A 17310-nucleotide genomic window follows, 5' to 3' on the forward strand; every position below is an offset into this window, starting at 1 on the left:
CCCTTGTCTGAGAGTGCGGCAAAAGTATTTTTTCAAAACCTTCTAAAGCGGATTGAAATGTATATTTATTCTGCATATCATTCACCTATGATAAGTCCACATGAGACATAGAAATGGTCTTGTACAAATTGTTGATTCAACATTTTATTTTGATGTTTTGGTTGTCTTGTAATTGGGTCCTGTGTAAAGTTAATTGTCCCCCCCCTTTGAGTCTTGTCTGTACGATATAAAACCACAATACGAATGAATTAAATAATAGAGCAGACGTTGGCTCTAAATTAATTTGGGTAACTCTGGTCCAAACCAGTCTCACCAGAAGCTAAATCTGACAATTTGAACGAGTAGCCACATAGAAATTCTAAGGTGAATGTTGATAATCTGGTATGAAGTATTTGATCAGGCTTTTCCCTCTCCAACAAACCGTGTTGGTGATGTCAGAACTGTCAATATAATCTATAGACAGAACTGTACGCATGCATCCTGTAAACTCCATATGCATTCTTTCAACAAATTTGCTGCACTGCATCCTGTGTTGTACTTTTGAAATCTTTTGCCAGGAGTTTGATATTGAAGTAAACCATGCACCCTAAACTAAGATCACAAAACATCTGTATAAAACAATGTTCGCATTAGCCTCTTGTGAATGGAAGACCATAGGTAAGAATTGGGAAATAATTATAACTTTTAGTAAAATCCACTGTAATAAAATACGTTCAAGGCATGTGGACTGCTGAATTCCTATCTGTGCATAGATCGCCGCCTAGTGTTGGGTCCGGATGATTGCACATTGTTGTCCTGGAAGAGTCTTCGAAGTATCACGAGATAGGTGGCTCCTCCCCTGGACTACAGTGCGCATGGGCATCCTCTCCATCCTTAGATTGTTTTTTTCCGCCATTGGGTTCGGATGTGACTTCCAACTCGGAGTTCGGAATCGATATAAAACTTTTCTAAAAAGGCCTTCGGGGTCGTCGGTATTGTTATTCGATCGGTGACGACAACTTTATTTCTGTTATTTTCTACTCACAGCGTCGAATCGGGCCACGCGGCCTTTCTTCGACACCAGAGGCCTTTCGTCGATGGAACGAAGTCCGTTCAAAAAATGCCCCAATTGTAACGCAAAATTCCCACACATAGATAAACACCCTGTGTGTAACAAGTGTTAATCACCAGAACACAATGAAGATGACTGCTTAGCTTGTGCGCAGTTTCGTTCAAAGAAAACACTTCGGATTCGAAGAGCAGCGAGGCAGACGATGCAGAAGCCAGCGCCTGACCCGGAGAACATCTTTGAAGACGACTAAGAGGTCGTCGAAGCTGAGGACTCAGACCAGCAGTCGGAACAGGGGTCGGAACATGACTCAGACTACTACGTCGACGAGGAAGACGACATCGTCGAGGTAGGGGACGACTATCAAGGCATAGGAGCTGTCGAAGACGACTCCGGCGAGGACATGGGGCCAACCGTGAGTACGGAGCCCAGCACATATAATAAAACGCTTCCAACGGCTCCGGTCGAGGCATCCCCGGAAGGCCTTAGCCAAGATCAAAACATCGATTCTATAGCCCCGCAAATCTGCCCGGCTAAGAATGTACGGCAAGAGCCATCGGTGCAACATTACCATTCCCTGGTAATATCGAAATCGAAAGTTACAGAGGCAAAACAAAAACCGAAACTGATAGAGTTCCCACTCTTCGGACCAAAAGATGCAAATCCATCGGCGCTGACCAAACACAAAATGGCCGCCGAGAGGGTCTACGTCGCATATCAGGGCTGTCGAGCCGAGAGCCAGTACACCCAAGGACATGCTAAAGGCCGTCGAGCCGACAAGATTGATGTCGACGCCAAGCAACACAAACAAGGGACTCCAGCAGAAGATGGTTGTTGAACCGAAACAAAAAGTCGACAAGCCGAAGACGTTGCAAATAAGAACACTTGAGCCGAACACAAGGGTCGAGGCCAAGGGGTCGATCGAGCCGAGGCAACATATCGCTCCGAAGATGACGCCAAGCAAAAAAGTGGTTATCGACCAAACAAAAACAGTCGGGTCGACACCAATCACGGCATCGAGAAAAGTCATGCAGCCGAAAAAGACTGTCCCTCGGACCGATAACATTCGGAATTCCGGTGCACATGCGACGAAGATCGGTCGAACCAACAACGGACATCGAACCGACTAAAACAAAAAAGCCAATACAAAAGAAAAGAGCTCAAGCACATGAAGAGAAAGAGTCCCCAACAGAAGAACAGTCCAAACTGTATGTGGACCCAGATACTGGCACAATTACCCTACTAAAGAGGAAAATCAGACCAGACACTTCTGCTGAACACTACAAAATACCACTCAAAAAGAAAAGAGACTCTTCTACATCTCCAACCCTCTTTGAGCCTATCAGAACACAGGTACAAGAAACCTATACATATTCTCCCTCACACACAGATGAGGATGTGGAATATGACGATAGTGAACTGTATAATTATCCAGTGGACAATGAGGATAACCAAAATCAACCATGGACTGATGCTGTAGATCCTCAACCCACGCAAGACAATACTGCATACCCTGTAAAAACTTCGCCTACAGAGGACACAGCAGTCTTCAATGCATTAATTGAAAGAGCGGCATACAACCACCACGTGGAAATGCATGCAGACCCCATTGAAGAAGACTTCCTTTTTGACACTTTCAACACTTCTGAAAGATCAGTGAAAACATTGCCAATGTTGAAAGGAGTACTTAAACATGCTGGGGACATATTTAAAGAAACTACTAGGGCAAAAGTTATTGACCCCAGGATAGAAAAGAAATACAGGCCAGCACCAGGGACAGCTGCCCTTGGACTCCTTGGTAGTATCCAATGCACGCAAACGTGCTAATTCTCAAACCACTTGCGAAGCTCCACCTCCAGACAAAGAGTCTAAAATTTTGGAGGCTTCTGGCAAAAGAGTAGCTGCTCAAGCAGCTAACATATGGAGAATTTCGAACACTCAAGCCCTGTTAGCTAGGTATGACAGGGCACACCACGACACACTTGAACACCTTCTCCAGCACCTACCTGACCTTTATAAAGAACAGGCAGAATTCCTAATACAAGAGGGAAAGTTGATATCTAACGCATCCATCAAATGCACGCTAGACGCTGCAGACACAGCAGCCAGGGCTATCAATACCAGTGTCCTGCTCAGACGACATGCATGTCTCCGCTTCTCTGGCTTTAAAAATGAGATTCAGAGCACTTAATCAGCCAGTGAACCCTGATTATTTGTTTAGGCCTAATGTGGACACAATATTAGACAAGATGAAAAAGGATACCGACACAGCCAAGTCTATGGGAGCCTTGCAGTCACAACAATACAGAGGCGGTTCCTTTCGTCGCTCCGGCAACAGAGGAGCTGCAAGAGGAGGCTCAGCGCAGCAAACCTCATACAACAAAGGGAACACGCAAAACATCTATAAAAAAAACGGTAGAGGTGGATACCGTGGCAATAACAGCAAAGGTAGAGGACGAGGGAATAACACCACCAGATCCTCTACCAATACCAAACAGTGACGTCTTGTTACTACCCCCAGACCATGTAACACCGGTCGGGGGAAGATTACAGCAGTTCCTACACGTCTGGGAAAACATCACTACAGACAGGTGGGTGAGGCAAATTATCCAGCATGGCTATTACCTAGAATTAACATCCACACCTCCCAACATACCCCCAAAAACACCGTCCTATGTCCGCAGAACACCTACACTTGCAGCAGGAAGTCATCAGCATGCTACAAAAGGGGGCCATAGAACCAGTACCCTTAGAACACCAAGGTACAGGAGTGTACTCCCTATACTTCCTGATCCCCAAAAAGGACGGGTCTCTCAGGCCAATCTTGGACCTCGGGCCTTTAAACCAATACATTTTATCAGAGCATTTCCACATGCTCACTCTACAGCAAGTGTTACCACTGTTGCGTCAAGGAGACTTCCTCGCAACACAGGGGAGAGGAGTTGGCCTAACGGCTAGGGCGCTCGACCTCGGACCTGGGGATCTGGGTTCGAGTCTTGGTAACTACGCCAAAACCTCCTGTGATTCTGGGCAAATCACTTAATCTCCCCGTGCCTAAAATGAATGTGTGTCTGTCCTCATGTAACGTAACTGGTGCTATGTAAAGCGCTCTGATACCTGATTCGGTTCGGGTCTAGTTCGCGCTATATAAAACTCTGCAAAAAAAAAAAAAAAAACACTAGACCTGAAAGACGCATATTTCCATATTCCGGTACACCCAGCACACAGGAAATATCTCAGGTTTACAATACAAAATCAGCACTATCAATTGAAAGTACTTCCTTTCGGGGTGACCACAGCACCGAGAGTATTTACCAAGTGCCTAGCGACAGTAGCAGCACATCTCAGAAGACAGCACATTCATGTCTATCCATATCTGGACGACTAGCTGATACAAGCACAGTCAGCCCAGCAATGTGCCAGCCACATGTCACACACTATTCACCTCCTGCACAGTTTAGGTTTCTCGCTGAACTACCCTAAGTCCCATCTTCAGCCTGCCCACGTACAACAATACCTGGGAGCGACAATAGACACCCTGGCAGGGAAAGCACAGTCAAACTCTGTCAGAATACACAGCATTCAGACGCTAATCCAAAGATTCACGCCCCAACACTCGCTCCCAGCCCGAGTGTTTATGCAACTGATGGGTATGATGGCCTAGTGCATTTTCATAGTCCCTCATGCAAGACTACACATGCGTCCGCTGCAGGAGTGCCTAGCACGTCAGTGGATCTAGGCTCAAGGACAATTAAACGACCTAGTGTTGGTGACCAGTCGTGCATGCAACTCTCTGCATTGATGGAATCCACAAAACCTTTGCAAAGGACGACTGTTCCAAGAGCCTGTACCACAAATAGTTCTGACAACGGACGCATCCCTGATGGGGTGGGGAGCCCATGTCCTCCATCACACAGTACAGGGCTTATGGACCACGCAGCAGAAAAAAATGCACATCAACCTACTGGAGCTAATTGCAATTTTTATGGCAATGAAAGCCTTCAAAGTACATCTGTGCAACAAGACTGTGTTGATCTGGATGGACAACATGACTGCGATGTACTACATACAGAAGCAGGGAGGAACACACTCTCCACAGCTGTCACATCTGGCTCAAAGCATGTGGAAGTGGGCCATTCAAAGAAACATTTTTCTCATGGCCGAACACCTCCCAGGCAAGGACAATCAGATGGCGGATCTGCTCAGCAGACACAGCCAACAGATGCACTAGTGGGAAATTCATCCCACAGTGCTTCAGCCATACTTCCAACAGTGGGGACAACCAGAGATAGACCTGTTCGCCACAAAACGCAAAATGCCGGTACTTCGCAACAAGGTTCCCACACCTGCAGTCTCGGGGCAATGCAATATGGATGAACTGGTCAGGCAAATTTGCCTACGCTTTTCCACCAGCACCGTTGATACCGCTAGTGGCACGCAAACTGCGCCAGCACTCAATGACGCCAATCCTAGTTGCTCCATCATGGGCGAGGCAAATGTGGTACACCACGTTCCTAGAGCTTTCCGTGGTGCCTCATCAAAGACTAAAGCTAACACCCAGTCTCTTAACGCAGAGCCATGGACACATTCAGCACCCAGATCCACAGCAGCTGAACCTTGCAATCTGGCTCCTGAAGTCAGAGTTTGGCTACCTAAACTTACCTCCTGACTGCATGAACATTATCAAGGAGGTAAGAAGACCTGCCACAAGAGCTTGCTATGCTGCAAAGTGGAAACGTTTTGTCATTTACTGTAACAACAATGACATAAACCCACTAGACGCATCAACTCAAAGTATCATATGCTATCTTTTGCACCTACACCGCTGCAATCTAGCCTATACATCGATAAAAATACACTTAGCTGCCATAGCAGCTTACCTTCAAAACAGGCAACACTTTTCCCTATTAAGAGTGCCTGCAATTAAAGCATTCATGGAGGGACTCAAACGAGTAATTCCCCCAAGACACCCACCTTCACCTCTCTGGAACCTAAACATAGTATTAACCAGACTAATGGGACCACCTTTTGAACCTCTACACTCGTGTGAAATTCAATTTTTAACATGGAAGGTGGCTTTTCTCGTGGCTATTACTTCGCTTAGACGAGTTAGCGAACTTCAAGCCCTAACTATTCAAGAGCCATTCTTCCAAATCCACGCTAATAGGGTTGTGTTTGAACAAACCCTAAATTTATGCCCAAAGTGGTGTCTCACTTCCACATCAATCAGACAATAGAACTGCCAGTGTTCTTCCCAAACCCACAGTCAGTACCAGAAAGGGCCCTCCACACACTAGATGTTAAAAAGGCGCTCCTATATTACATTGACAGGACAAGGATTTTAGGAAGACAAAACAGTTGTTCGTTGCATTTTCACCACAACACAAAGGCAACCCTATTTCTAATTAAGGCTTAGCCAGGTGGATTGTTAAGTGCATCCAGATATGTTATCTTAAAGCTAAGCACACTTTAACAGTTCCCCCAAGGGCGCATTCAACGCGCAAAATGGGGCATCCATGGCTTTCCTAGGAAACATTCCTCTAGAAGAAATATGTAAAACAGCCACATGGTCTACCATACATACATTCACAAAACACTATTGTGTGGATGTACATTCCAAACAGCAAGCTGCTGTAGGACAGGCTGTTCTAAAAACTGTTTCAGACTGCTGCAGCTGGCACAGGTAGCCACCGCTAAGGGAGAGACTGCTATACATTCTATGCACATATATGAATTCAGCAGCCCACATGCCTTGAACGGAATATGCTACTTACCAGTATGCATCTGTTCTTGGCATGTAGGGCTGCTGACATTCATATCGCCCACCCTCCTCCCCGGTGCCTGTCGCAGCTGTAGCATTTATTCTAACTTTTCTTGCATGGACATCCATTACTGAACAACACTCCACCTCTGCCACAATGGCGAAAAACAGTCTAAGGATGGAGAGGATGCCCATGCGCACTGTAGTCCAGGGGAGGAGCCACCTATCTCTTGATACTTCGAAGACTCTTCCAGGACAACAATGTGCAATCATACGGACCCAACACTAGGCGGCGATCTATGCACAGATATGAATGTCAGCAGCCCTACATGCCAAGAACAGATGCATACTGGTAAGTAGCATATTCCTTCTACGACACAAACCGCACAACCTCTTTGCATATGTATGGGGGCCTCTGTTCTTGGCAATAGTAACAAACTATAATTTGGTCTGGTCACATACATTCCTGGCTAACAATTGTTTGATTAAGCTCCTGCTGCTACAGTTTTGTCATTTTGTAGCCCTGTAAGCAAATGACCAAATTATGAATCTTTTACCCAGTGCCATTTTGCACTGTTGCTTACTCTCGACATGGTCGCCAGGTGCAGATTTAAGACTCCGTATTCAGTCACACAAGAAATGCATAATCTGGAGAGTACACAGCGGTGAAAGATTGAGCTCAAACTCCTGCCCGGTATTTCACTGCAGGCACACTTGGTCTGTCTTTTGAGGTGAGCAAAGCAACTTGGTGGGGGGTTGTAGAGTGCACTAACAGTACTACACTTGCTAGGGGGCGCACATTTAAAGCACCTAGATGGTCACTCACCTGAGTATATAATGTGCCATAGGTAAAGGCATCTGTTCATTGCAGGGCACCATGCCACCTGCATATTATGCTGGGAAGAAATGTGCACCATAGCAGTGACCATCACAGAAAATGGTCCACTGGTATTAGTACAAACTTCTGTAAAACTAGCCCAAACACCTACTTTTCCTCCCAATGCTAATCTATTATGCGGCCCCAGATACTACAATAGCCCAGCTGTGCTAATCCTTGATGCCCTTTGGACATTCTTAAAAGAATGTCTGTTATTTGGCACACAGTGTCATTCATTCTTGCCCTGATTTTTATTTTGAGTGGAAAGTAGGACTAAAAATTAGCTCAACGAAATCTTTTATTGATATATGTACGTTTTTTCCTTCTAGGATCTGATGATGTTCAGCACAGAGTCCCCAGAAGATAGGCTCACACCATTAAGCAAACAGGTATTTTTTACTCTAACCACTTCAGAAGTTGTGTGATTTGATCTTCACGAGGAAGTTCCCATCTTTTTGTGACCGAATGCTTATTCGACGTATGATCACACAACTACAGCAGATGCCTTTTAAATTATTAAATAGATGTTTTATGCATTTAAGTATGGCGTGTCATTCACGTGTAGGCATAGGCTAATACAGTGTCAACTGTTCGGTAGACATCACGGTCTTTTCATGTGCCATTACATACCGGTAGTTTTGAAGTTTAATTTGTATCCTTACTGTAATTGCTTTTATTGGGGTACGTATTTTAAAAGCATTGGATCTTTCATATATTTGTGCTGTTTGTGCATCCTACTGTGCCTAAATGTAGATAATATAACCTGGCTTTAAACAGATCAATACAAAAGGGGTATTTTCATATTTCGTTGTGCTTACTTTCTGTCACCCCATCCTAGATTGATCTAAAATCTCCCCCAGATCTGGCACCGGTCACCAAACATTCCCTGACCCAAAAGTAGTGAGATTCCTTAACCGTCCCCTGACAGATAAGTTCAAGTTATTTTCATCTTTGATAACAATAGGTTTAAGCTCTCCTTGGTTCAAGGGTTATTGCTGGAGATTTCTTCACTGCAGTCTTGGGACAGGCAGAGAAATTTTAGCGTATGGAAGAAATCTTTCTTCAGATAATGTAATCATTTTGCAAAGCAACATTTTAACATGACGCTTATTTGTCTTATTTCTTTACCATAATCACGTGCCCAGACATGGTCTCTTCCATTGCCTCTCGCTAGAACTGAAGCGAGAGAGAACTTGTATGGTAAATTACTGTTCGAGGCATGTGGGCTGCTGAATTCATATCTGCGCATAATCGCCGCCTAGTGTTGGGTCCGGATGATTGCACATTGTTGTCCTGGAAGAGTCTTCGAAGTATCACGAGATAGGTGGCTCCTCCCTTGGACTACAGTGCGCATGGGCATCCTCTCCATCCTCAGATTGTTTTTTTCCGCCATTGGGTTCGGATGTACTTTCCAGCACTCCAAGTTCGGAATCGAAATAAACTTTTCAAAAAGGCCAAAAGCCTTCGGATTCGTCGGTATTGTTTTCGATCGGTACCGATAAGCTTTCTTCACCATTTGCTTGCACTCCGGTCGTCGAATCGGGCCGTTAGGCCTTCTCGACGCCAAGTGGACCGACGGTCGATGGAACGAAGTCCATTCAAATATTGCCCGCAGTGCAACTCAAAGTTCCCGCACTCATATAAGCATCCCGTGTGCAACAAATGTTTATCTCCAGATCATAATGAAGATAATTGCCTAACTTGTGCCCAGTTCCGGTCCAAAAAGACGATCCGGAATCGGCGGGCGGCAAGGCAAGAAATGCAGAGGTCGGCACCAGAGCCCGAGAATATCTTCGACGATGAGGAAGAACTAGTTGATGCCAAAGACTCGGATCAAGAGGAAGATTAATACTCCGAGCACGACTCTGAATATTATATCGACGAGGAAGAACAGATCGTCGATGTCGAAGAATACGATCGAGACATTGTAGCTGTCCAAGACGACTCCGATGACAACGGGGGGGCGAACCGTGAGTACACCGCCCCATACAGACACTACACCAGGGGTCTCCAACCTTTTCGGTAGTGAGAGCTACTTCTGGTCAATCAAATTCATCGTGAGCTACTAAAGACTCAGCAACTCATGCATTTTTCCGAGAGACCACCACGCACAACTGTAAGGATACTTCTACAGTTGGCTGCGTAACCGCGGAGGGTAGTTTGTGTATTGATGAGTGCAGGAGGTTTATATTTGTACTGACATTAATATAATAATATCCGGCATAGCCAAGTGACTTTGTATCGGTTGTAACACTTTCAGACACTTCAGGCTTTTAGATAAAATTTTGCATGGTGACATTTAGAGCCCAAAATTCCAATCCAAAAAGCACATACAAAAGGCCCACATGCAATGTTCTATTGAGCAGATTGCCAAGTTTGAATGAGACTTGCACGTGACGTGTCCACTGGCATCTCTGGAAATGGAAGATGGACATTTATTTTTATTAAGACACATTTACATGTTGCTCTTCCAGCCTTCCTTTGTATTAGTAGTGTGTTACCAGCTTAATTTCGCATGTGCTTAAAAGGAAATCCAACGCCTCTTCTCTCAGCTATTACTGCGTCGCGCTTTAAACCAGCTACTAAATCACTCTTTTGCAGAGAACTGTCACTTTTCTTGCCTCGTAATCAAATCACTTAAAAAACAGCCGCAACCGGCAACCTCATCATGTGCACTTCCATTCCCTGCTGCCAGCATTACGTTTTGTTCAAACCACTACCATGCGTTATTTTAAAGCACGTAGGCGCCAAAAAACCAGGTGTAATTCTAACCCCATGACAAGATCAGCTAGAGCAGTTTAAACATTTGAGACCGCTTTGAAAATAATTTACGTGCACTGCAAACACTTCAAGAAACAGCTTCATAATCATTGCATGAAAACGGAAAAGTAATCACATCCCCAGTCTTCACCCATAATTCACATAAGCAATAAACGCACGCTCCTTTACCCCTCTCAAATACTATTTCCTCCCAAATCATAGTATCCTACAAATGCGGCCAAAAATGACATGAAAAACAAAATAATGCTGCTTAAATTATGTAAAATAAAAACAAAAACCTCTAAAAACGTGCAGAAATTAAAACCTCCGTGGACTGCAATGAGCCACCTCGCCTATACAACTAACAGGCCAGGGTAGGGGCTCGCTACGGGTCCTGCGCAGGGCCTCTTAAAGCTTACCTCTTGCTCCGGTCGAACTAGTGGCAGGCTGAACAAGGCAGGTGGCACAGGTCCCAGAAGCAGTTTAATACTGCTGGCGCCACCTGCACGCTTTCCAGCACCGGCCGATCCGCTCTGCCATGCCTGCTGCTGTGCACTGGCACACGACGCGCAGGATGAAAAACGCAGTGACATGGTTTAAAGAGCAGGTGGGGGCAGCGCAGAGACTACAACTGGAGGAACTACGTAATACTCTTTGGCCCGCCCCTCCCCAGCTAATCTCAATTTGAGCAGCTGGTTTGGGTGAGGGCGGGTAACGTCGCCATAAAAAAAGGCCTCAATATTCTAAGGATGTTAATGGGCTACTAAATTGTGACTCTACCAGCGCTAGCTACTTAAGGTGCCTTGGTGAGCTACCAGTAGCTCGCGATCGACCGGTTGGAGACCGCTGCACTACACCAATATCAGAGACTCAGGTCGAGGCATCCCCAACAGGCCTTAGCCAAGATCTAAATACTGGTTCTATAGCCCCGCCATACCGCCCGGCTAAGAACATACAAAAAGCCTTCTGAGACACGTAATCCAAGGCCGGTTCAATCGAAACTCATCGACACGACAGTCTTCGGACCGAACGTCGTCGAACCGAAGGTGATAAAGCCAAAGGGCGCCGAAGTCCACCGTTCCATATAAACCTTCGAAGCAAAAGGCCGTTGAATCGACCAAATCGAGTTCGACTGTCGAAAAAGGAAGGAAGCCTGTCGACTAAGGCAAAAGGGCTATGCCCAATCGGTTGTCGAACCGAAAGCGAAACCTAAGGTAGACCCGAAGCCCATCGATCCGAAGAAGGGCATCGAGCCAAAGCCGCAGGCTCCGAGGACACCTACAGCCTAAAGAAGTTACCGAACCGACGAAACCGCTCGGTCCGAAAAAAGTGGTGAAACCTATAAAAGACGTCAGACCGACAAAACCTGTCGGAAAGCCTCAAAAAACGATCCAGGCACCAAAAGCAGTCGAACCGATTAAAGGCATCGAACCGAAGAAGGTCAAACCTAAAACTATGGCGCCAAGGCAAAAGTCTGTGGAAGAGGAGATCATCCATCCAGACCACTCCACAGAAGATCAGTCCAAGCTATATATTGACCCAAATACTGGGAAAGTGACTGTTTATAAAGAAAAGACCAGTGCCTGCTGAAGACTTTTCTAGAATTCCACTCAAAAAGGAGACTGTGCAACCTCTCCTATTCTTTTCCAACCTATCTCTTCAGCTATGCCTACTACTCCATATGCCCCATACTCACCGGCACTCTGACTACAACCCAGATGAAGATCAGGACGCAGATGTGGGTTTTGGATATCCACAAAACCCATATGTAGACCCCAATTCACAGCCATGGGGTGGGGGTGGGGAGCCAGACACTGAGGGGGCTCTACCCATTACAGACCCCACTGTATACCCAGCTAAGCCATCACCCACAGAAGACACAGTGGCTTTTAACTCTTTAATAGATAGAGCAGCACGCTACCATAATGTAGACATGCATTCAGATGCTATAGAAGAAGATTTTCTATTTGATACGCTGGCAACATCAGAAAGAAGTGTCAAAACACTCCTCATGTTAAAGGGCGTCCTAAAGCACGCAAATGACATATTCAAAGACACTGCTAGGGCATGTGTCATCAACCCTAGAATAGAGAAGAAGTATAGGGCTGCACCAGTAGACCCTACTTACATCAGGGGACAACTGCCTTTAGACTCATTGGTGGTATCCAACGCACGAAAGCGTGCTAATTCACAAACTACTGGAGAGGCGGCTCCTCCTGACAAGGAGTCAAAGATTTTAGAAGCATCAGGCAAGAGAGTGGCAGCTCAAGCAGCAAACTCATGGAGAATAGCCAATACTCAGGCCTTGCTGGCCAGATATGACAGGGCACACAATGACAGTTTAGAAGGACTTCTCCAACACTTACCTGAGCCTTTCCAAGAGCAGGCGGATGAACTTATACAGGAGGGAACGCTCATCACCAATGCCTCCATTAAGTGTGCTCTAGACGCGGCAGATGCAGCTGCCAGATCTATCAACACAAGCGTACTGCTTAGGAAGCACGCATGGCTTCGCATATCTGGATTTAAGAGTGAAGTACAGGCCACAATTCTTAACCAGCCTATAAATCCAGATTTTTTTGTTTGGTCCAGCAGTTGACTCAATTTTTGACAAAATGAAAAAGGACACTGAGACTGCAAAGTCCATGGGAGCTCTTCAGCCCCATCAACACAGAGGCTCCTTTCGTCGCTCCAATTATAGAGGAGGAGCGCGAGGTAACACATCGCAGCAATCCTCCACATACAAAAGTAATACGCAATCCACATACAATAAAAACACAAACAGGGGTGGATACAGAGGAAATAATAACAAGGGCAGAGGTCGTGGAGGCAATGCAAATAGATCCTCCACTAACACCAAACAGTGACTTCTTGGCACTACCCCCAGACCATACAACACCGGTCGGGGGAAGACTACAACAATTCCTGCCAGTCTGGTTAAACATCACTACAGACAAGTGGGTCAGGCACATTATCCAGTATTAGGGGTGTCTTTCATAGATTCACATGCCTGAATCATTCCCCGTCGTCGAGACGGGAGCCTCCGGTACATAAAAAAGTAATGTCCTATAGACATACATAGAGAAAATAGGCCTAAGGGTCTCACCTTAGTAGCCTTTCTTTGTCCTTATGCAAAAAGGACCAAACTCTCACAGTCAGCCAATCAGCTCCGACCTCCCTCTAGAACCTTCCTGGGAGGAGCCTCAGTCCCTCAGATTTTCTACCGCACGTTGTGCTAGGGAGTCTCCAGCCTGAGCTCTTCTCAGGATTCCTTATAACTCATCTACTTCCTTTGAAAAGTGAATCTTCATTCTACAATCTTCAAGGACTACTTCAGTAACACTTTGAGGCAGTAAGTGTTTGCTTTCCACTGCTTTCTTCGATGTCTGAATCCCAGAAGAAAGCCCTTTTCAGGGCCTGCTCTTCATGTGGGAAGAAAAGGCTCCATGTGGATGATAAGCATACCTAATGCTTATATTGCCTTTATCCGGACCACGTCCCTGCAGACTGCAAAATATGTAGGTCTTTCCCCAGGAAGACCGTGAGAGACAGGGAAGGCCGCCTTCTCATCTGGCTCGACAGACTCAAGGACAGAGACACTCTGGAATCTTCCGAAGGTAGTGTCTCTAAAACCTCAGCAGTCTCTCAAAAGAGGCCAAGGGTAACTTCCCCTGGCCCCTCAGACACCCCTCCTAGGAAGACAGCCAAGAAGTCTTCAGAGGCAAGATCTACGACATCTTCTGTGTCTGCTAAGGATACTCAGACTTTTAAAAAGCCTGCTCAGGCCTCTAGCAGACCTCAGAGGACTACCTCAGTGACTCCACGGTCTCGACGACGTCAGCGTTGTCTTTCACCGTCGACGATAACATCTCCATCATCGTCATCGACAGGTAGGCCTATTTCCTCCATTTTACTGCTGAAATCGTCGACGACAAAGACCCTGTCGACGTCAAAAACTACTCCGTCGACGAAAACTACGCCGTCGACTAAGATAACGAAGACGCCGTCGACGACGAACCCACCACCGACAGCCCCGACGACGACAGCGTCGACGAGGGCATCGACGACGAAGACGTCGACGACGAAAACGTCGACGAGACCGACATCGACGACGGGCTCGCCGTCGACGAGTGCACCGACGACGCCCCGGTCGTCGACGACCAAATTGCCGTCTACGGAGATTCCGTCGACGAGGACCCTACCGTCGACGGAGGACTCGTCGTCGACGAAGACGCTTCCGGACACATGGAAGAAAACCAAGCTCGTGGAGGTGGCATCCCTCACGCTACCACCGTCGACGACGCCTTCGACGGCTTCCAACTCCAGTCCTGCGTTGGGCAAGTCTACTAAGCCGCATATTACGCCGGAGACCACGTCTCCAAGCAAAGTGGAGCTGCACCCACCTAACGAAATCTTCCAGAGTGAAGAATCAGAGGAGGATGACCACCTAGGCCCCGCTACTTCCATCTCGGACCTACATGTCAAGTGCCAAAGCACTGACGAGGAGGTAGAGGAATACTCCTACCAGGAGCACTCCGTCCACACTAAAGTCACCACGGAGGTTACCCCCATGGTCTGCCTCCCGGCTGCTCTGGTGAACGACCTGAAATTCCTTGTACAGGATTACAAACAACGTTTCCCGGACGCTGATAGTAGGGATCAGCCACCTATCGTTCCTAACCCAGCGGCAGCCCCAAAACCGTCTCGACCTCCCCCTCAGACCCACCATGAAAAGATTCAACCTCAGGAGGTAGTGTCGTCTGACGAGGATGTGGAGGAGGATGAATTGGAGGAAGGAGAGGTCCAGGAGGCCCACTCTTCCCAGGATGAGGAGGATGAATATGTGGCGTCCTCACCAGCATCGCCCCAACCGCGCCATGCGGACACGCCGCCGGTAGACATAGGCGGCTTCCATAAAATTGTGGAAAGAGCGGCGAAGAGATTCCATATGACTATCGAATCAACAGAGACTGAATGCTTCCTACACGATTTTAAGGAGCAGACTCAAAAGACGACGAAATCTATTCCAATAATAGAATTTCTATGGGAACAAGGCAAGAAGATAATGCTGACGCCCGCTTCTGTGTCTGCGGTTGTTCCGCGCTTAGACAAAAAATACAAAGCCCCACTATCTGCAGCGGTTTGCCTAAATGGGCACCCTAAACCGGACTCAGTGGTCACACAAGCGGCCCAGAAACACTCACGCAACCCTTCCTCCCCGCTGTCCGCTCCTCCGGACAAAGAAGGAAGAAAACTGGACACGATCGGCAAAAGGTTCACCACGACTTCGGCCATGACCGTCAAGGTAGCCAACTCCATTGCCTTATTGGGGCGTTATAATCGCCAACTCTGGGAAGACATAGCCCCATATTTGTCAGACCTGCCGGACTCGGTCCATGGGGAAGTCCAGGCCCTACTAGTGGAGGGTCAATCTTCGGCTGCCGAAATAATTGACTGTGCTATCGATGCAGCCATGACTGGCTTTCGTCAACTTGCTGGAGCTGCGGTCCTACGCCGTCAAGGATGGCTTAAAGCGACGTCCTTCCGCCAGGAGGTGCAGTCCAAGGTCTTGGACATGCCCTTCGATGGCCAGCACCTTTTTGGGTCCAAAATCGATGAGGCATTGCAAACCATGAAGAAGGACACGGATACGGCAAGGGCTCTGGGTACCTTACAGTCCCGAAACCAGTCCTTTCGAGGCAACAGATCTAGAGGACAGTCCTCGTATCGAGGTTCCTATCAGAATAGGTCCTCGTACTCCTATTCTAACAAAGGTCAATACCAACACAAGCAACCTCAAGGCCGTCAATCATCCTATGGACGATCTAACTTCAGAGGCAAGGCTACAAAGAGGGGCACTGGAGGCCGCCAGTGACGAGCTACTCCAGCCAGTCCAGCCACCCTATCCATCCTTACAAATTGGAGGAAAATTGACCCATTTCCTCAACAATTGGCAACTCATAACCACTGACAAGTGGGTTCTCCAAATTATACGTTTTGGCCATTCCCTCGAATTCACCACCATCCCTCCCAGGACTCCTCCTCGCAGGCGGGCGCACAAAAACTTACGCCTGCTTCTCCAGGAAATTTCTGTAATGCTGAAGAAAGGAGCTATCGAGCGCGTTCCGGCGCCCCTGAAGGGGAAGGGCTTTTACTCCCACTTCTTTCTTGTACACCAGAAAGAGGACAAGTGGCGGCCCATTCTGGACCTCCGAGCGCTCAACGTCTTCCTACGAAGCCAATCGTTCAGGATGGTGACGATTCAAGAAATACTAGGCATTCTAGAAAGAGGGGATTTCATGACCTCCTTGGATCTCCAGGATGCCTACTACCACATTCCCATCCTCAAGAGTCACAGAAAATTCCTGAGGTTCGAGGTAGCAGGGCAACATTATCAATTCAAGGTACTACCATTCGGCCTCAAATCCGCGCCGCGGATTTTCACGAAGTGCCTTGCACCAGTGGCAGCTTTCCTGCGTCAAATGGGTCACCAGGTCTTCCCCCTACCTAGACGACTGGCTGGTGAAAGCACCCTCGGAGGAAGACGCAGCCACATCCTCCAACGCCTGCACAAATCTTTTTCAGAGGCTGGGATTAACCCTCAATCTCAAGAAATCCTGTGTCGTCCCTACGACAAAAATTACGTTCCTCGGAGCAACCTTGGACACAGAGTCTGCGAGAGCCTTTCCCTCGAAAGAAAGGACAGACAAGATATTGTCCCTGGCCACGGCTGTGGCGAACAGGACAAACCTGAAGGTCAGGACCTATACATCCCTCCTGGGCATGATGTCCTCCTGTATACTCCTCGTCCCTCACTGCAGACTCAGAATGCGCCCGTTGCAGGAGGCGCTCGCGAGCCAATGG

The 17310-nt window shown here is 47.2% G+C and overlaps 1 protein-coding gene across 2 annotated transcripts in view; it reads left to right on the forward strand.

Moving 5' to 3' along the window:
• WDR75 (WD repeat domain 75) overlaps positions 1-17310 on the forward strand; it is a 165106-nt gene that overhangs the window by 126234 nt on the left and 21562 nt on the right. For both annotated transcript variants that reach the window (XM_078680360.1, XM_078680361.1), the window contains exon 18: positions 8016-8075. In XM_078680360.1, the coding sequence (XP_078536486.1) occupies positions 8016-8075 (60 nt within the window). The remainder of the gene's footprint in view (positions 1-8015; positions 8076-17310) is intronic.

This window comes from Lissotriton helveticus, chromosome 3_1, assembly GCF_964261635.1.
Source record: "Lissotriton helveticus chromosome 3_1, aLisHel1.1, whole genome shotgun sequence".
NCBI lineage: Eukaryota > Metazoa > Chordata > Amphibia > Caudata > Salamandridae > Lissotriton > Lissotriton helveticus.